At 37.8% G+C, this 21,365-nt stretch overlaps 1 protein-coding gene across 4 annotated transcripts in view; it reads left to right on the top strand.

Annotated features, from left to right (window-relative positions):
- TUSC3 (tumor suppressor candidate 3) overlaps positions 1-21,365 on the top strand; it is a 112,867-nt gene that overhangs the window by 23,533 nt on the left and 67,969 nt on the right. For 3 of the 4 annotated variants that reach the window (XM_071743457.1, XM_071743459.1, XM_071743458.1), the window contains exon 2: positions 12,804-12,973. The exons of the other annotated variant lie outside the window; for it this stretch is intronic. In XM_071743457.1, coding sequence (XP_071599558.1) covers positions 12,804-12,973 — 170 coding nt within the window. The remainder of the gene's footprint in view (positions 1-12,803; positions 12,974-21,365) is intronic. 4 annotated transcript variants of the gene reach the window in all.

Raw genomic sequence — 21,365 nt, 5'->3', positions numbered from 1 at the left:
CAAGATACAAAACTTTTGGTTAGTTTACTTAGGGATTTATTTTGTGGTTTCTGTTGTTTAGATTTAGCATTTGTAACATTTCTTTTTTGACTTTTGAACTATGAAAGCTACCTATAACCAACACAGTTTCTGTAACTGAGTTTTGTTTTGCAGCTCATTTGGTGTGCTGTGTCATCTTTTTGTATGCCACATACTTGTTTCAACAAAGCAAAACTGTACTGCTGAATGGCATGCTAAGTATACTGCTCTCTTGTTGATCATTAGGGTTTTGGTATTTGAAAAAGTTTTGTGGCTAAATTTGTTAGAATATTAGCAGAATGGTTTTGTCATAGTATTCAGCACTGAAATTAAGTGCTACCATTCTAAATGCCATTTGTAGAATGGTCAAAGTCAGACCAAATGAATAATGCAAGTCATGCTTTCATAGCTGCTGAATTTTCCACAACCTGAGGAAATCAACAGCATGCTGATGTCTACTCAATCAATTAATTTAGAGAGTTTTCATCACAAGCCTTAGAGTTGGAATTAAGGACTTTGTTTGTTTCTTTCTAATTTAATGTTAATGCAGTTTCTCCAAAACCAGTGCAGTTTTCCAGTTCTATAGAGCATTTCAGCATTGTTTTGTCCTCTCTGATCCTCCTTCCTCCTCTGTCCTTTGAATGACTTGAGTATTCTAGTATTATATGAAAGGAACATTTGCTGTTAAGACAGGTACTTACATATGTGCATCCATCAGTATTCAGTTCAGTGATCTGTCATAGGTAGCTTTACCCTCTTTGTCAAAAGAGGCCTAATGAATTAGCAGAAATAAATGTATTTGATTAAATAGTTTTAGAAACTGCCCTTACATAGTCACCCTATATGAGATCTCCTATTCAGATGGCAGTAACACCACTTGAATGTCATTGGTAACTTCCTCAGTGATCTTAGGCTACTTTACATGCTAGTGTTAGAGCAAGAATATGTAAACAAGGCCGTCCACTTACTGAGGGTGAGTAGATTTCACGCTTAATTTCACACAATGATTAGAACAGCATTATTTTAATCAATTACCTGAAGAAGTGATAATCTGTGGCTTAGTCTGTAGGGATGATACAAAGTTCTGGGGACCATATCCAGACAGTATTTCATAGTAAAGTCCCTGTCATGAGAACTAACAGATGGAATTATTTCAAGAAAAGAAATTGGCAGGTAAACTGAAATAATTTTTTTCCATACCATTAATCTGGAGAGAAATGCTTTAGGGTTTGCAGACATTTAATAAATATGCATAAGGTGATATTTTGTGTTCCACAGCCTTTACATTTATACTGGCTTATTAAAGATTTAATTAAGTTTCCTAAAAAGGGAGAGGATTCATTCTTTCCAAAAAATGTAGATGACAGTGTGGGTTCACAATAATTAGGGCTTCAGGGATAAAATAAAGGGTCTTTGCAGTTAATGAGTATTGAAGTAACTCCTGCTTTGAAAACTTACAAAAATGACAGCGTTTTACTTACCACATCTGTCTTCTGTTTGTATTCTAGCTCAGCTCCTTCAGTTTATGTGGTAAATGACAACATTTACTTCTGCAGCTATAGGTTATAAACAAAAGTTACAGAAGATATTTTACTTTAGTCATTTCGTGTGTCAGCAATTTTTTTTTTTTTTACCAACTTTATACTCTTTGCTATCTGTCGGTGTCTGTTTGCTCATTTAAATCTTAAAATCAAATCCCTCTGCATGATGTTTATTAGTATTTTCCCATTGAAACAGCACCTCACCTCCAGTTCTGGAGTCCCCAACATAAGGACAAAGAGTTCCTGGAATGTGTCCAGGGGAGAGCTGTAGTGAAATGAGGCAACCAGGTGGCACTGATTGCCAGGTAGTGGGCATGAGCTTGTGTTAAGCCCACCTGTGCCTGGTTAGGACGGGCCCCTACTGTGCATGAGCAGGACTGGGGGGCCAATAAAAGGTGAAACTTGAAGCACAGGCTCAGCTCACGCCTGAGCAAGCCAGCAGAGAGATTAGCTGCTTCTAGCAGCACCATGCTAACGTGATTGGGCCTCTGGAGCTTTGTCTCAGCACCGCACTAACTTGGTTGCGCCACTGGAGCTCATCACTCTTAGGGTGAGGCTCGAAGGCCTCAGCATTGCTCGGGGTTGTCTGTAGAAATAGCGCACGCTAAGCGGCTGCGCCACTCAAGCCTCACCCCCGCTAATCTGGCACAGGTGGGTTTAACACAAGCTCATGCCCACTACCTGGCGATTAGTGGCACCTGGTTGCCTCATTTCACTACAGAGAGCCACTAAAATGATCAGAGGGCTGGAGCACCTCCCCTACGAAGACAGACTAAAGAAGTTGGGGTTGTTCAGCCTGGAGAAGAGGAGGCTCCCATGTGACCTTATAGCAACCTTCCAATATCTCAAATGGGCCTCCAAGAAAGCTTTTTACAGGTGTGTAGCAAGAGGACAAGGGGAAATGGTTTAAAACTTGAAGAGGGGAGATATAGGTTAGACATTAGGATGAAATTATTTAATTTGAGGGTGTTGAGTCACTGGCACAGGTTGCTCAAGGAAGCTGTGGCTGCCCCCTTGCTGGAAGTGTTCAAGGCCAGTCTGGATGGAACCTTGAACAACTTGGTCTAGTGGGAGGTGTTTGGAATTAGATGATATATGGGGCTTCTTCTAACCCTGGCCATTCTATGACTCTGTTCTATAGTGCAGAATAAGTATGCTGTTTTTAATTTTTGTATTTATTGTCTCATATGCATTTATAATTTTACATATTTATAATTTTTTTCCTTATTTGAGTAATATTGTTTAACAAAGTAAATTCAGTTGAACTACATTCTTGAGGTTGGAGATAAGTATTTATGTACCAGGAAAGTACATTGGAAAGTAATGGCTCATGTACTTACTTTTAAATGTGAATCAGACCTAAAAGTTTATAGCAAATCATGTGGTGTTCTTGTAAAAGGATAGGTTTCTGTCAAACGGAGATAAAGTGTATTCTCAGTCTTTGTGTCTGTAGGGATTAGGACAGTAATAACATTTAATTTCTGGTGATGCTTTCTCCTCCCTGCAGTCACTGATGTATTATTTCACTGAAAATGCGTGGGGAGGAGTTGAAGTTTCTGCAGTGGATTTCTTAAATGTGAATTTAATTCCTATTACTTTACATTTCATCTCTAGGCTTATCAGAATGGGATTGTTTTCCTTAATTTTTTTTTCCTAAACATTTCCTAAACATTTTTTTTTCCTAAACATTTTTCCTCCAAGAGGAGATAAAAATAACTGTTTAAGTTCAGAATTTTATTTAGGGGTGTGCATATGCATAATGCTGATACTGATCTTTCTCTCCCTTGATCTTTCAATTTCTGTCCCTAAAAAGGAGAAAGGAAATTGTGTCACACAGAATGGTATATTTCTATAAAATAGGTATTTTATTTATTTATTTATTATCTTGTTCATGAAATATGAAACCGTGACTTCCTTGAACATGGAGTATAAATTACGCCAGTCTGAAATTAGAATGAACTGATAAATGGTATCCACTTTTAATCTCGCACCTCTTCAAGTCTGGAAGATTCAACAATTAAAGTCTCCCTAATTGACCAATGTGAATGTTCCTAAATGGCATTTTTCCTTGTAATTATGTGATCTATTGTTTGGTCTTGCACATTGAACATTCCTCCAGATCTGTCTCTAAACGTTGTTGAGCTTTGTGTTTATTTATCAGATCTTGTAATTGTTTTTAAGCTTCTGTAATGTTCTGCTCAATAGCAATCTATCAAAAGTATCACCCTTTCACTCCTTTCCTGCTCCCTAAAGTACAGTAGGCTTATCAGGTTTTTTTTTTTCTTACTTGAACTTCGATGAGTTAGTTAACTTGCCTTGTAGGTCATCTTTGTAAATGCATTTGTAATGTTAAATGTTAGTAGAGCAGACCAATTCTGTGCTTTTTGGTCAGTTGCCACTTAAGTTTTCATGGATTTTCCTTCCAACAGGAAGCTATGACTATTCTAGCTTAGACCCCTGTGCTGTTGTAAAAAATAGCAATTGCAATGTGTGCTATGTTTTACCATAAAGTCCTGCTGCAGAATATTGAGCAGTTAAGGGGTGAGGGAGGAAGGCTCTGTGTATATATGGTTCCAAATGAAACGTGTTTCCAGTAATGTAGAATTCTATATTACTTTATTGTGAAGCAGCCAACACATATCCTCAGCATTCATCTTTAACAAAAGAGTGATTTTGTTGGTATTTGTGCTTGCTCAAGTCCCCTTTCCTCTGGATTTTACATGCTTTATGCTCATGAAGAACAGAAAACAGGGTAGAACTGCTGTTCAGTAAATATCTTGTCACCCACATCTGTCACATATCACCTTTCCTCTAACATTCTGAAATTGCAAATCTTTTGAGGAATGGTTGAGGGAACTGGGACTGTTTGCCCTAGAGAAGTGAAGACTCAGGAGGGATATTGCCATTGTAAATAAATACCTAAAGGGTAAAATGTAAAGAAGACAGAGCCAGACCCTATTCTTTTATGCCCAGGGACAGTGTCCACAAACTGAAAGTTAGGAGGTTCTATTTGAACCTCAGGAAACACTTCTTCACTGTGAAGATGATTGAGTGCTGGCAAGGGTTTCCCAGAGAGGTTTTGGATTTTCCCTCCTTGGAAATACTCATATGTCTGGGTGTGGTCCTGGGCCACAGACTCTAGGTGGCCCTGCAGGGGTTTTGACTAGATGACCTCTAGACTATCATCCAACATTGAAAATTTTTTGATTCTTGCTCTAGAGTTGTAAACTGAACCTCCAACCAGATTAGGTGAGAAATGCGGACTGTTTTCTTCATGTTGAGACTTGAAGTCAGTATTCTCATTGCCAGTATTGTATCCTAAGGCAACAGCAAATTCCAGGTTAATGTTGACTTCTATTTTCTTCTAATCTTTCTCTAATAGATTCAGGAATTATTACAGGACAAAGTATTCTGAAGTTTTTTAGGTTTTGGTTGGTGTTTTGGTTTTTTTTGTTTGTTTGTTTGTTTGTTGTTTTTTTTTTTTTAAGGATTATACTTGTTATTTGCATTTCTCCCTGGGCAGCATCTCATTCTGTATGGAGCACATGAGCTGCATGCCCTGGTCTGTACAAAGCTGTTTAGTATATAAGCAATCTGATCCTGTATTACTGTGTCCTTATGGCTTCCTTTGTAACACTATGTGTTTTAAGGTAGGTTTATTACCTTAAGGAGATTCTGCTATACAAAATAATTTGCAGTGAAGTTGACAGGAAACAGTTGGTTATGTAAGCACTGTGGAGAAATACTCAGCTTCACAAGTAGTGCTGGAGAGTTGTCAAACAGGAATATAATTCAAGAAAGAGGGACCTCACTTTTGTATTTTCAAAGACATTTTGGACTCTTTATCATTGTAAAACAACAGAAAAATAACACTTATGGGGTTGGGGGGAGGAAAGAGGGGAATGGCTTGTATCTTTCTGTATTATTTAGCCTTTGCTTTCATTAGAGAATTGCCTAAGCAATCCCAAGAACAAATAGAGGTTGGGTCTGTGAAGAGAATATGCTTTGTAGAAAGGGAGAGGTACACAATAATAGTTCTTGAATGGGTTCTCAGTAGTTAATTCATAATTCTCCACTGTAAATTCAGCCAGGCTGCTGAATGCTGTGAGATGAGTGTTGCAGCAAGCTGAGCTTAATAATCGTGAGGGGTGTGTGGAAGAATTTCTGTAATTCAGAGTAATTTAACTAACAGCAGTTAGTTAAAAAGGCTAAGTTTAGTCTTAACTAAAATTCAGAAATACTTGAAAATGGCAGTCTGAATCAGTATATTAACATCACACAGTCTGATAATCTGTAGCTGTGAGATGCAGCTGTGAGCTGGATTCAGGAAAAGTCTTTATTTGTGGAATAATAATTTTGCATGGAATTAACTTGAAGCATAGATTAAAGCATAGATTCAGTACTTTAAAAGGCATGTTCATATCTAGTACCCATGATTCTGAAGCTTCTGAATACTGAAAAAATATACTGTCTTTTAGGATTAGGATGTTCAGCATTTGATTATTCAATTGAAATATCTATGCAGAATGATGTTAGGTTTTACCTTTTTTTTTTTTTTTTTTCCATAGTTTCAATATTTTGCTAAGGATTTTTTCTTGTTTTATAACCAAGAACTTTCGCAGTATTTTTGCTAGGTCACCCTGAAGTGTTTTCAACTGAGAATAAATGGAACTTTTTTAGCCTGTCTGTATAACAAGTTCTCTTGGAATCATCCTGGTTGTCCTATATTATGCTCTCCTGAGACTAATATCCTTTCAGTGTAAAGGTGACCTAAGCAAAATGTACTTTGAGGTTTAGCTGATGCTTTTGTTGTAGCATCTTTTCCCTAACTCATAATTCATCCTTTTTATATTTCTCGCTATATTTTTAATTACTTCTGTGCTTGTAAAAAAATAGTCAAATAAAATATTAGGGCAAAATTCCAAAGTAGTACAAAGCATCTTACCTAGGTTTATTCCTATAAACTCCTATAAACTAAATCCCTATAAACTATTTAACTTGTGTTTATTTAATGCACTACAGTAGGGATTGTCTTTCCTGAAGTAAACTACGTGCTTGTTTACAGGACTAGAGTTCTGCTCTGTAATTCACACTGCTGGCTTTACAAGCATTATTTAAATTGTATGAGCTATATAGATATATTAATTAAAAATAAAATTTGTGGCAAATGATATAAAATTTGGAAAAGTATTAATTACAAAGAAAGGTTGGTGTATGTTTTGAGGGAACATTACAATTTTGGGTTGTACGTTGTGGAAATTAGGGATCTTTTTAAAATCAGAAAAAAACTGGGTGAAATACATCCTTGTAAACCATTGTTACAATCCACCCTTCTGCTGTAACTTAAAATTTGGATCTGTGTGAACAAAGTCCAACCATGAAAGGCTGGGTGCAAGCAGAAAGTTTAACTTGGCAAATTATACAGGCAAAGTGAGATAACCCAGTGAAGGTATGGCAGCTGCGTCCTATGGCACAGAGAGAGAGCAGGGAGAGAGGGAAAGAGAAGGGCACCACCACCCATGGAACCAGTGACGTCTGTGACCTTTCTTTTTGGGGATGACGACCCAATTCCAGACGGGGCAAAGGTCCCGTGCCGGGTAGCGGGTCGGTGGTAGGTGGCCATGAAGAAGCACTTCATGGTTCCTTACATACAATGAGTTTCTCACTGCTCTTTTGGCTAATTCAGGCCCTAGGAATTTTGCTCCTTGTTGGCCAACCCCTAACCAGCCTGCCAGCTCCACCTAGGTGGCAACCTCCCAGATTTCTTTTCCCACGTTGTCATTTGAGGCAAAGAAAATTCCATTGAACTGGAACTTCTCAACCAGTACTTTCTTATGTTTTCTACAGTGGAAAAAATATTAATGTTACTACTTTCATATATAATGATCAGAAAATGACAGCATTGTGTAATAGGAAATCAACCAATTTTAAAAAAAATTCTAGTAGAGTAATTTACAGGCTAAAATTGAAAGCCTTGGTACTTTTAGTTCTCTGCTCATTTATCTAATCGGCCTTAAAAGGACATTTTAGGCTTATACCACAAAATGTAGGCTGTTTTGCATAAAGATGAAAACCCGTGTCTCATTCCAAAAAGCAAATTCTCAGTCACAGCTAAATAACTTGAAGTCAGTGGAGCTTAATACCAAGTCAGTCATATTGTGCCAGCTTACATGGCTTCTCAATTATGTTCAGTCAGTGGATTTCTGTAAATAAATAAATAATCCGTAAGGGGAAAAAAGTAACCTCATGTATTTCTGTATATATTGGTGGTTAGCAATATTTACATTAACTCATGCTCTTTTTCTTTTTTTTTTAATTAATAAACAGCCCTTGAAAGATCATGGGAAGCTGCAAAGAAGACAGGGAAGGAAACATTTGCTGTACTGATACAGCCATTCTCCATAGAAATATTAGTTTGTTACCTTATGACTTGCAGAACAGGTTGTGCCGGGCTTCCAGTGCCTCCATAATTTGATGTAAACGTTACTACTTTCTGCTGCAGAAATTCTTTTTGTTAACTGGAATTTCCAGACCCTTAAATTGAGGCATTCTCCTTTAGATCTAGGGTTCTTCTGTGGTGAATACAAGAAATTACATTTACATGACCTGTGGTTTCTATTCCCGATTATAGGCAAGTTCAAAACAGGGAATAAATAGTTGGCTAAAGTCACTGATGCTGCATGTCTTACTCTGAAAAGGAATAAACTTTGATAAAAGTGAAATATGTTTTAATGTCTTGTCAGGCTCCAGAATAACCTAGGAGGTGTTGGAAAGAAGAGTGAAGATTTAGACAGATCTAAGAAATTACTCTTCTTTAGGACCTTCAAGTCCATGAGCCCTGTGAGGTCTTGCATAGAAGGCTTGTAGCAGTCATCTATCTTCCCCCTTTTTAGTGTAGGGAATAATGTATGTATGTAAAATTACCTTAGTATATGCAAGTTTTGTTTGTTAATGTTTCAAAGTGATAATATTATTTTATGTTCAAGGATACTGATATATTGGTAGTGTAAATAACATTTGTATGCAGGCATCAGGTGAACAGGGGACAACTGAGGAAAGAAGAGATTGTAATTTTAAATAGGTTATAACTGTCTTTCTGCCTTTACTGTAATGGAGTCAGAAATTACATATCTGTGAATGTTTATCAAACACATTTTTAGAGGCATTAACTCCTCTTACAATATACAGCTGAAATGCATTTATTAGTACAGTTAGTTTCTCTGTGCTGTTATTCTTAATGTAACTAAAGACTGGAAATACTATTAAAATAATTTGGAATTTAAGCTACATACATCAGATGGAGAAATTTATCACATACTTGACAGATCTTATCAATGCAACCCTGTTTTTTTGTTTTTTGTTTTAAATGAGATTTTTTCCTGAAGTAATTGCCATTGGACAGAGAAAGCAGCAGCATTTAGGAAAATCTGGGAGTTTTTTTGTGTTTGTGGGTTTTTTTTTGAGGGGGTTTGTTTTTCACCTGAGAGATTCAGTTTTATTTGGGTCAAAAGAATTTTAGAAAATCTAGCCAAGGAAGATTAACAGTCAAGTGAGACAAAATGTGTGTATGCAGGGTGGTTGTTATTGTTGTTTATGCTTTGTCTTGTAGTCCCTGCCTCTTGGGAGAGTGAATAAATAAAGCTGTGTTTTGAGTAGCTAATCTGTGCCTCACAGCACGAAAGGGAGGACTTGTAGATGCCAAGCTCTGTTGGGTTAAGAAGCAGAGAGGAGATATAGGGGATCACTGGGAAACAATCCCTAATAGGGAATTGCTTAGGGTGCAGATGCCAGAAGCTGGCACTGTCAGCATCTTTGGTTTCATAACATGTCACAGGTTTCCTTACACTTTTGACAGGTGGCTTAGCTGTTTCATCTCATCTCTGGAAACTGAGATCTATAATAGATGAACTTTATCCTTTTACTCTGTTCTTTTTTCAGTGATCTGGACAATTGCAAGTGGAAAAACCTTTTGTTAACCACAGGGGCAAAAGTAGTTATTTACAATTGCTGTCCCAAGAAACTTGGGACATCTGTCATCTTCTCACAAAAATATCAAAGCTACATTCTTAATTATGAAATCCGTAAGACCAGTCTGCTAGCTTGTGATCTTGTTTAAAATATTTCCTCCCCCCCCCCTTTTTTATCAGACTGGTCAGTTTTCTGAGTGTAGTGTCTGAAAAGCGAATGTTTTCATGTTTCAAAGTTAAAGCAGGCAGCTGAAATGTTGAAATGTGCCGTAATTCCTGAACACAGGTACTCAAAGTAAAATGCATAGCTAAAATGTGCATTTACTACTTTTAATTTAATTTAATACTAATATTTTAATAGTAGATTTATTTTTTTATTTCATATTAAATGAGATAGCAAAACAGTTTCAAGCCTTTTTCTGTAAAGTGTGACAAATAAGAGAACAGTAAAATACAGAAGATAGCACAGATTTAACTGAATTCTAGAACTGTCAGTCTCAGGGTCTCTCAATTACTCTGAAAATGCAGACTTTCTGAATAAAATGAAATAAAATGTACTAGCATATTTTAATGTAGTCAGTTACCCAAGAGAAATCTGGACTATAGCAGAAAGTTTTATAGTATACATGATTATCTTCAATCTATTAAATGATAACTTTCTTTTTGGAAAAAGTATATTTCTTCAGAATCCAGTAAAGCAGGTAACCTTATGCTCCAGAATTGTACCAGCTTGATTACTTAGTTTAGTAAACATATTAAGTTAGTTTAGTTACTGGCTTTTAACCTGAGGTTTTTGGAAAATGTAAACCAAAAGATACAATTGGTGGAGAACATTATGGTGAATTTTACAGAAGTCCATGAGAGCCTTGTGGTATTATACATGGCTGAATCTGAAAGAATCAAGACAAATATTTATTGGCAACAGACTTCCAAGTAAAACTTTGTATGGGACATCTTTGAGTGAGACTTTTCCAGCATCACTGATTGTTTTGTAGAAACAAATTATATAACAGTGTTGTGTTATAACAGCTTGTGTTTGATTATTTTTTTTCTCCCCTGTTTTTTCTGTCAATATCATAGTTTTCTTTAATGGTACATTATGGTTTTCTATTTCTTTTCACTGAATAAGGCCTGTTTTGAAAAGCCTTTAGTTTTCTGTATCAAGTAAGATATTATACATCCTTCCTGTGGTAATTTAAAGGTTGTGTCTTTTTATTAGTTCTCTTTATTTATCTTGTTGTTTCAGTTGCTAAAGCTCTTGGAAATACACATATCCTTTTCAGCTTCTTATATTTTATTGTGTATTACCAACTGGAGTGTCTCAAGCTAAACCAGCGAATCTTTTGAAATTAACAGAAAGATTTAATCCAGGCACTGCTAATCCAGGGAAGATTTACAAATGAATAGGCTTCATTTTTATGTAATCTGCTTTATGAGTCTTTTCAATAAAAGAATTTATGAAATACATGTTTGAAGAAAACCCAGCAAAAATGTGTTTTAGCAGAAGAAACATTTTAATATTAATTATTTCATTGATACTCATAATGTACAGAGTTGTAATCTCTCCACATCTGTGATTAGAAATCACAGCTAAACTCTGAAGAGTAGGAATGAAAACAAAAAAATTTTTTAAAGGCTTTATAGGGTCAAATAAATGTGCTTGTCTCAGAACTTTCATGATTTATGCTGACCAAATCTTCTCTGGGACTCAAAACTTCTGATAACCAGCTATAACTTATAAGAGCTCCAAGGGGCATCCTCTGCTAATTCTTAAGATGGAAGATCTGACAGGGAACACGTAATTTTCCTTTATCCTTGTAGTTCAGTCCTTCCTTCTCCTCATTTATCTATCTCTACTCTTATTTATAGCCTTGCTGATTTGTCAAAATGTTACTAGGTGAGCTAATTTGTCTATATCATTCTGTTTTTTTAATAAGTCCTAGAAAAGCCATCTTGTCTCCTTGCTCAGTTGTTCCTGCACAGTATTAGTTTTATCCTTGTCTTGCCTGTCATCATGTTCTCTTTTCTTAGAGCAACCTCATTTCAATGTTTTGTGTTAAACTAATTTATTCTTCCCTTCCACAAGGGGACCCTCATAAATTTGTATACCCTCTTACTGACTTGTATTTATTTTATGAGAGCTTAGTTTCTCTTTTATTTGGTGGCCCTTCTTCACTTTGTCTATGTTTCTGTCTTGTCCTTCTCTCTCTCCTTCCCACCTTCTCTCAGCACTCATCTTCTGTGCAAGTAGTAATATTCCAGTTATCCCCACTATTTTATCTCTTATTTGATACATGAAGCTTCACAGTGTCCTTGAGCAAGGAACTGAAGACTTTAAACCAGGTGGTTGTTGCACTGATTCTGATAATGCTGGGGGTCTGGCAATCCACCTACAGTGTGGTTAGTTCAACCTCACTGAACCTCACTGAACCTTGGTAACTTAGGAGAGAGGCTAAAATATCTCTCCTGAGCATATGTGTTACCAGGCTTACTTAATAATAATAAAAAAAAATCTAAAGAGATTTTTGTAGGAATATTTAGATTAATGTATTTAACTTGAGGGTTGTCTTCTAATATGTCTCATAGCTGGCTTTTAAGCCATTCATGTGATGGAATGGCTTTCACACAAATTAAAAGGCATGCATATGCAGGTTTTTTTCTTACACGCTTATAGTTCAGGTAAAATATTTTGGGGATCTCAGTCCTGAAATAAACTAAACATTGATCTCATTATGGAACGTGCCTAAACGGATTTCTAAGAGTGCACTACTATCTTACACTAATTTAAATTCAGTTATGATACATATTTATAAGGAATTTCTGAGCATAGTAACTACTTTTCTCTTTGTAGCTACACTTTTAATTCATCTTAATATTTGAATGACAATATCCTGCTGTGACTTTTACTAAATAGAATAAATATGACATGATGCTCCATTTCTAGTTTCATATTTTTAATGAAAGTTAAACGATTGCTCTAGTGCTATCTTATATTTAGACAGCCAGCCTTTTTCTACACTTCTGCCTTTGGTAGCAACCTGTTTGATTTAATTTTATGAATCTTTTCTGTTTAAGAGCTCATCAAATTATTTTTTAAATACTTCAAATCTACTTGTCTACATAGAACACTAAATTGTGCTATAAACGACATAGAAATGTTCCCAGTCTCCTCCTTAAGTCCATAGGAGTTCTGAGGATGAAAAGGCAGGGTAGGATGTAAGTGCAAAGGGCCTGAAGTTTAAGCTTCAACATTCCTCATCCTTGTCATCAATTACAGAATCTTTTGGCTGAGAAGGTGGAACAGCTGATGGAATGGAGCTCAAGGCGCTCAGTCATCCGCATGAACGGAGACAAATTCCGAAGATTTGTGAAGGCTCCACCTCGTAACTACTCTGTGGTAGTGATGTTCACTGCTCTCCAGCCACAGCGCCAATGCTCTGTTTGCAGGTAATTTATGTTTTATTCATATTTTTCACCTTTATTAAAGTACAGTTGAATAAAAGGTACACAACTGAGGAAGACTTGCTCTTTAAGAAATCTGCTTTATTTTATTATTTGTTGTCCATGGTCTTTCCAAAGAGATTTTGTGACAGAAGTGATTGTCATGGTGTAGGCCCAGCTGTAGGCATCCTCTCACTCGCAAGTTTTCCACCACAATTATGGTCACAGGCAAACCAGACGTGGTGAGAAATCAGTTTAATTAATCACCAATCAAATCAAAACAGGAGAAAGAGAAAACCAGATCTTAAATACTTTCTCCCCACTCTTCCCTTCTGCCTGGGTCCAAATGACTTCACTCTAGATTTCTCTACCTTCTGCCCCCCCTCACCAACACTGGGGAACACAGATTGGGGGTTTAGGGTCCGTTCACCACAAGTTGTTTTGTCTCTTCTTCCTACTCAGGAGGAGAACTCATCGCAGCCTTCCTCTGCTGCAATGCAGGGTCCCTCCCATGGGAGAGAGTCCTTTGCCAGTCCCTCTGACATGAGTCCCTTCCGGGAAGTGGAGTCACTCAGGAACAGTCTGCTCCAGCAGGGACTGCCCACATAGTCACAGCCTGCTTCAGGCTTGGTTAGCTCCCACCTTTGGTGTGGGTCCTCCATGGCTACAGGTCCACATCTGTCTCACCATGGTCCTCCACAGCTTCAGGTCCACAACTATCCCTGCATGATCCTTGGTGGGCTGTTCCACCATTCCTCTTTGTGGGTTGCATGGGGACAGCCTTCAAAGGAATCTCTGCTTAGGCACCTCTTCTCCCTCCTTACTGACCTTGATGTCTCTGTTCCAATATTCCTCTCACCTCCTCCTCTCCTCTGCCTTGCAGGGCTTTTTTGCGGTTTCATTTGCCCTTCTTGAATTTGTTACTTCTAGAAGCACATCCACCTTCTCTGATGGATTCAGCTTCAGCCAGAGGCTGGGCTGGAATTGGAGCCCAGGGAGCTTCCAGCAGCTTCTCTTAGGAGCCACCCCTGTGGCTCCATACCCTCAGCTACCAAAACATTATCAGAGTAAGGCAAAATAATGACCCATTACCACTTAATAATATGACTCTGACCTGATTTCTTCAGTGGGCTTGTCCAAGGCTCTGATGCAGATGTGAGTTACCCTGGGATTTCACAGCTTTAGACAGTGAAATCCTACAACCACCTTTTTCCACAAGGAAGCGCTTATTGTGGAACACTGCCTGGTACTGCACTTTGGTATGTTCTGGTGGCTTCTTTTAGAATATGTATTGCAGTGGCTTTGGTATTCTTTGTTCAAGATCTTTCTCTGCAAGTTCCTAGTAAAATAAATTAATACAGAAATGACTAACGATAGACGTAGAAATATGACCAAGGGACTGAAAGGTAGTCATGCATTTAATTACCTTACTAAAGCAGAAAATGAGCTAATGAAACCAAAATATGCATTAGAAATTGTGTTTGGTAATAGATGGGATTATTGTGCAGGGAGGTCTAAACAGTATTTAAATAGACAGGAAAATGCTCCATAGACCTATGAGATACATAATCTGTGTATGAAGAAATATTATTTCTTGGTTTTAAGTAGACATGCTTTAAACAGTACTCCAAGTTGGTAGCAGTTTGTTAGAATTATTACATGTTGTAATGTAAAATTCATAATACAAACTTTAACTCGTGTACCTGTAGTCATATACAGTTAATATTAGATTTTTTTAATAGATTTATTTTTTGTCACTGTAGTAAATTGCTCAGTTTTAGGGAGAGGACATAAATCTACTTTCTTTGAGCACCTGAACTACGAAGGTAAAGGAGTAGGTACAGAAGCTTTCCAACATTCCAAAGTCAAGGGAATTTTTTCTTTAAAACTTGCAGCACTTGATTGCTGTTGTTTCTTCTTTGTGTTGCCAGGGTTCAAATTTAGGAGATGAAATTAGGAGTTGAAATTTTACCATGTTGTCTTAAGTAATTTCTTATTTTCCATCTCTGTAGATAAGGGTGCAGGAGATGCACGAAGTTCAACTGTATAAGGGTCAGTTTGTTCATCATTATAATGGTGATAGCAGCTTCTTGCACTTTGTTATGTACATTTCTTTTGTAGGGTATGGAAAAACAACATAAATATTGTCATTACTAAGGAAGTTAATTTTGCTTACAACTGTATATTGTTTAATAAATTTAATTTTCCTTACAACTCTGTATTTTTTACTGCATTGAAAAAGAGCTTATAAAGTTCATCCTGCATCCTAGATACTATGTAGTTATTTATCTACAGACACAACTGAAAATCTTTAAGCATAAAATGAAGGAAAAAAATCAACATATTGCTTTCAGTTTGGTTTGTTTAAAGAAATGTGAATTCACATTTTCATGTAAAATAAAAGGAATTTAATGAGTTTGATCATATGCACATAAAACCACGATCAGGAAAATTGGCATTTTGAAATCAATGGCTAATTAATGGGCAGCAGCACTGGAAGGATATACAGAACTAAAATGCATGCATTTATTTGTTAGCTAATCACTAGCCACTTTGCTGAAAGGAAAAATAGATTTTTTTACTTAATCTGCAATGTTCTGTGAGAATGCTTTTGTCCAAGATTTAAGTTAACTGTTACTCATGAAAATATTTGCAGAACAATTGCATACAAAGAAATCAATGTTGTATTTCAAATACAAAAATATACCTAGAGTGAAATCTTTGACTTTGAATGACTTATAACTTTCTCATGAGAACTTTGTCTTTTCCCCTTAGTGGACAGCTTTGACATACCAGTATTTTAGCTCTTCTAAATGCCCAGTTTATAAAGAACAGGGATGCAGTATTTTCAAATAGGAACAAAAGGTGTTTCTGTACTGCTGTTGCTTAGAGCTACATCAAATGCTAAGCATGAAAAACAGCATTGTACAAATAGATAAATAACATTATGGGGAGAAATGATAGGAAATGTTGTCTTCTGGGGAAGAGCAATGAAACCTGATCTTCATTAGTGCAGATCATTGCAGGTTGAGATCATATGTGTCCTATCTTATTAGAATAATGTGTATTTTTTGTGTCTGATTTTGCATTTGGTTCTTTTAGAATGTGTTTTGCTAAAATGAGCCCCTACTTACAGTAAAATCAGTATAACTTTTCTGGAAGGTGTTTTGATTCATTGTGCCACCAAAGACTGAGTGATAGCTGCTTTAATTCAGGAAGTGTAACTTTCAGCATTCTTTGAAGCGGATGACCAAGCTGACTTTGCATTTTAGTTCTCTACAAGACTAATGGCTATAGCGTTGAGGTGATCTTAAAATGCTTGGAGGCATGATATTTAAACATTATTAGAAAGCTTTACCTATCATTATAGCAAGGATCTGCATGTGGAATGCTGACCAAATCTGTCTCAGAGAATCCAAGGCTTTTCTTTGTGCAACAAAGTGGATGTTGTAACATGAGTCACATAAATCACCTGACAGTTATGATTTACAAAAGAATATGGGAGTAATACCAACTTACTCTTAAAATGCCATGTATGAAGAAGTCCGTGGCATTCCAGGTATTTAGATGAAACTTTCAGACAAAGGACCTGATCTTTCTTCTTCAGTAAAACCAAAGCATATTGTATGTTTTGTAGGCATTCTCTAGCAAAAGTTACTTACCATAAGATTTTTTTTCTTTTCTAGTGGAATGAGATGTGATTCTTTATCATTGGTGAAGATAAATATATAGTATCATGTATCATCTTGAGGAAGTTCAGTTAGAAAAGTCTATTTTTCAAATGCTTTGTTGGCCAATTCTTTTCACCTTACATATTCATTCAGTGCAAAGCTTGTTTGTTCCTAATACACAGGAACAAGTTGCCCAAGGAAGTTGTGGCTGCCCTCTCCCTGGAAGTGTTCAAGGCCAGATTGGATGAGGCTCTGAGCAGCCTGGCTTGGTGGAAGGTGTCCCTGCCCATGCAGATGGGTGGGAGCTAGATGATCTTTAAGGTCTCTTCCAACACTAGAAAGAATTTCTTTACTAAAAGAGTAGTCAGGCACTGGAACAGTCTGCCCAGGAAGGTGATAAAATAACTGTCTCTGGAAGTAATCATAAAATATGTAGATGTGTGTCACGGTTTAAGAGTGGCCCGGCAATTAATGCTCTCTATTAATCCCCCTCCCCTCCCTGATAAAGAAAGGAGAGAGAATAAGGGAGAGAGACTTATGGGTTGAAAACTAAATTACACAGCTTTAATGAAACAGTAATGATAAAAAGGAAAAATTACTAAATACATACAAATATACAGGAAAATTGATACCATGTTACTACCCCCCTTCCTTCAATAACTGTCAGGTTACCACTGAGGCTGCAGGGCAGCCCTGGGAAAGTCCAGGCTGGACTCCTGGAGTCAGCAGCAATTGGGAGCTGGAGGCAGGAACACACAGATTCAGGCTGGCACGGATCAGGAGCACAGGCAGATGGAATAGATGGAATCCTCCCAGGATGCCAAAGCAAACAGGGGCAGGTGAAGAAGCGGAAGAAGAAAGGAGAGGGAAGGGAAGGGAAAAGAAAGGAAATTAGGAAGTTTGACCCTCAACCCTCGTGATTCCCTCAAATTTATACCGAGTATGATGTGTATGGGATGAAATACTCTGGTCAATTTTGGTCATTTATCTTGTCCACTCCTCCCTAAAGGAGGGTTGCAGATGTGACCTCTTTTCTCTTTCTGGAGGACAAAATGTTCCTCAGAACTGAGCAGTGTCCTTGGTTCTGCACACCATTCTCTCAGTAACTATAAACATGGAGCGTTTTCAGTCCTAGAAGCAGACACTGACTGAGAAACTTGCTGTTAATTTCACTTGCTGGTTTGGGCCAGGACAGTGTGGCACTTCGGGACATACTCTAGTGGGCATAGTGGTGTAAGGCTTTGTTTGCTTGTTTGTAATGATTAGGATGTACCCCCAAGTTCCTCAAAATGATCATCCTGCTACATGAGGATCAGCGGGGGGTACACTCTCTGAATCCTTCCCAATAATCAATGGTGTGAAACAAGGTTGCATTCTTGCACCCACTCTGTTCTTCAGCACCATGCTCCAAAGCGCCACGGCAGACCTTGATGAAGAAAATGGCATTTACATCCAGTATGGAACTGATGGGAGTCTATTCAGCCGAAGGTGACAGAAGGCCCACACCAAGACCCTAAATCACCAGGTCCCAGAGTTGCTTTTCGCTGATGATGCCACCCTCATTGCTCACACAGAAGCAGCTCTGCAGTGCATAACATCCTGCTTTGCAGAGACTGCAGAGCTTTTTGGGCTGGAAGTCAACTTGAAGAAGACAGAAGCCTGCACCACAGGAAGACTTCCATCATCCCCACATCACCATAGGCGAATCAGAGCTTAAGACAGTCCAGCAGTTCAGCTCTCTGGGATGCATTATTTCCTTGGACGCCAAGATCAATAAAGAGAGATAGACAACAGATTAGCAAAGGTATACAGAGCATTCGGAAGACTTCATAAAAGAGTCTGGAGTAATAAAGACCTGAAGAAAAGTACAAAGATTGGTGTCTGCAGAGCCATTGTACTGTCTGCTCTTTTATATGGGTCTGCATCATGGGTCATCTACTGCCACCTGCAACTCCGTAAATGCTTCCATCAGTGCTGCCTCCATACAATCCTAAACATTCACTGGGCTGACTATGTGACCAATATTCCTGTCCTTGAACAGGCAGGGGTCATGAGTACTGAGGCCATGATACTGAGGACACAGTTGTGCTGGGCAGGGCACATCTCCAGGATGGAGGATCACCACCTCCCTAAGGTTGTGCTCTGTGGTGATCTTGCCACCAGCCGCCACAAGAGAGGAGCCCCAAAGAGGAGATACAAGGACTCACTGAAACAATCCCTCAGCTTTGGCCATACTGACTGCCAGCAGTCACTCTGGCGGGAGACATGGAGACACCATCCATAACGCTGCTGCCTCCTTTGAGAACACTCAGAGAATCAGTCTTGAGGAGAAAAGACAGCACAGAAAGCACCGTGCCTTGGCTGTCCCCTCACAGGAGACTCTGCTGGGCCTTTTGCAGCCACACGGCCTGTCCTGCATGGGTCTCATCAACCATCAGTGTGCTTGCAGCAAGCGTGGGGAGAGCCCTTCTGAAATCTGCATTTGTGAAGCTGAGCCATGATGATGACTGTACAAAGTACAGGCTGAAAAAGGCTCTTCTCTTTGTGAACATGCTTTTGTACAGAAAGCCTGTGCTTCCAGCTTCTCTGCTTTTTGTCTTCTTGCGTCTTGCAATCTGCTCCCCCATTATATTATTACTACATTTTCCCAAAGGGATCAGCACCATTTTACCAGCAGACTTCAGTGACCACCCCTCCTTGCTTCGCTTGTTTATTAGTACTTTGATTTTCAGATGCATATGGGCTTTAACTCTAGAATGATGAAGCCAGCACAGGGCTCATAGTTCCTCTATGTCTTTCATTGTTATAATTAACTACTTTTTTGGTTTTTGCTGTACCATCTAATCACTCCAGAAGCAAAATATGACATCTTTTATTTTTCTTTCTAAGCTCTGCTTCTGTCACCTCCCTGGCAAAAGAAACCATCTGTGCTTTGCATACAGGTGCATAACAGAGATTGTCTTGTTTGTTGCCAAACAGTTCACATTTTTGTCTGGTTCATTTTTCAAATTCATTGTTGAGGTATCTTCATTTAGAAAAGGCTGTTTGGGTCAGAAAAGTAAAAGGTCATATGAGGGGGTTTTTCCTCAACAAGCAAAGCCCATCAGCAATATTGCATATTTTGTTTCATCTGGTTTCTCTTCCTTGGAGTAGTGTTCCTTCAAGAGACTAGAGCAGTGTCAGAGGCTAAACTCAGATACTGAGTTTCAGTGCATAAGGTCTGTACCTTCACCTGTGCCACAAGTTTGTTACATGGTAATGATTAAAAAATGTAAATAAGACATTTACATCTCTCTGTGAATTTCAAGCAACCTGAAACAAATGGATGTGGTTTTGCATAGTTTCTACTGTGCTTGCTTATGCCTGTGAATTCCCCAATGTTTCTTTTAAGGATATAACTGAGCCTGTTTGAATCACTGCAAATCAAGATTAAAGCCTAGAATTAGCCGAATAAATGGTGAGGAATAAAATGGAAAAATGAAACAGAGGAAGACTGTATAGCAAATGACCATGTGTGGTGACAAACACAGAAACTGCACAAACTAAAACTTGTGTTGTTTCCATCCTGGAGGATGTTTACTAATATTTACTGTGGATATAACAAGCGTGCTTCCAGATTCTTAGAAAACACCATTCTGCAAAGGTAGTAGCTAGAAATGGCTGGCATTGTATTGTATACACACATATGTATCCAGTAATTTTGTTCACCCCCATTTTGACCAGAGTATAGCATTTTTTAAAGCATCAGAAGTTTTATTATATTGAAAAGAGCAATGGTTACTCCCACTAGCTGAAGTTGTGTGTGTATACATATAGGTGTGTAAATACATGTAAATTATATACATAAAATATTTATGCAGGACATGAGCAGTACTGATCAATTTTTAGGTGTGGCACTTGTTTCCTAAAGGCTTTTGTTTTGATTGAGTCCCAAGGCTGAATTCTGTCAAAAATTAGTAATGATACCTATTGGAACAATCTTGTAGTGACTGCAGAAGGCCTGCTGCAGAATGAGCTCAAAGTAAACTGCTCAGGCTATTACTTCTGTATTTCTTACAAGACTATATAAAAGGTAAGTTCTACTTCAACATATAGCTTTTATATTTAAGTTTTGAGCTTAATGTAGTATGTGTTATGTCAACAGCAAAAAGAATTTGGACGGTCGAGGAGGAGTGAATAACAGGATCCTCTGCCTTTCAGTTCTTGACTGGTTGATAAACAGTGGGTAGTGAGAAAATCTTTGAAAGGTCACTTAACTGTACTGAGGGAATCATCTTTTCAAGTTTTGTTCAAATGAGGATTGGGAAATGTGGAAGGGGCTGTTGAAAGTTCTAAAATTGCTTTTCTAGTGTACTTCAGGGTTGTGATAGAAGTATTGATGCTTCCTGTTTAATGAGTTGTAAAACTACACAGGGTAGTTTACAAGTAGTGTCCATACTCTGTTTTGTCATGGGAGTTGAATTTTCTTCATACAATTTATATTCCTCAGTTCTTTATCTCATGACATAATCAGTCACCCTAAAAAAAAAAAAAAAAAAAAAAAAAAAGGAGTAAGAATTCTGAATTTATTATCTCTTCAATTAGCCCCTTCTTCTCTTCATTTTGTGAAAAACATTCCAAATATTAAAAAAAAGCCAAAAAACCCCAAGTCCAGTTGTTTTGGAGATAAATTGCAGCATTGATCACAGGGTTTTTTAAACATATGGGTAAGACCTGGTAGTGTATTC

This window comes from Heliangelus exortis, chromosome 4 (assembly GCF_036169615.1).
Source record: "Heliangelus exortis chromosome 4, bHelExo1.hap1, whole genome shotgun sequence".
NCBI classification, from domain to species: domain Eukaryota; kingdom Metazoa; phylum Chordata; class Aves; order Apodiformes; family Trochilidae; genus Heliangelus; species Heliangelus exortis.
The sequence above is the reverse complement of the archived record's forward strand: the minus strand, read 5'-3'. Positions and strand labels throughout refer to the sequence as shown.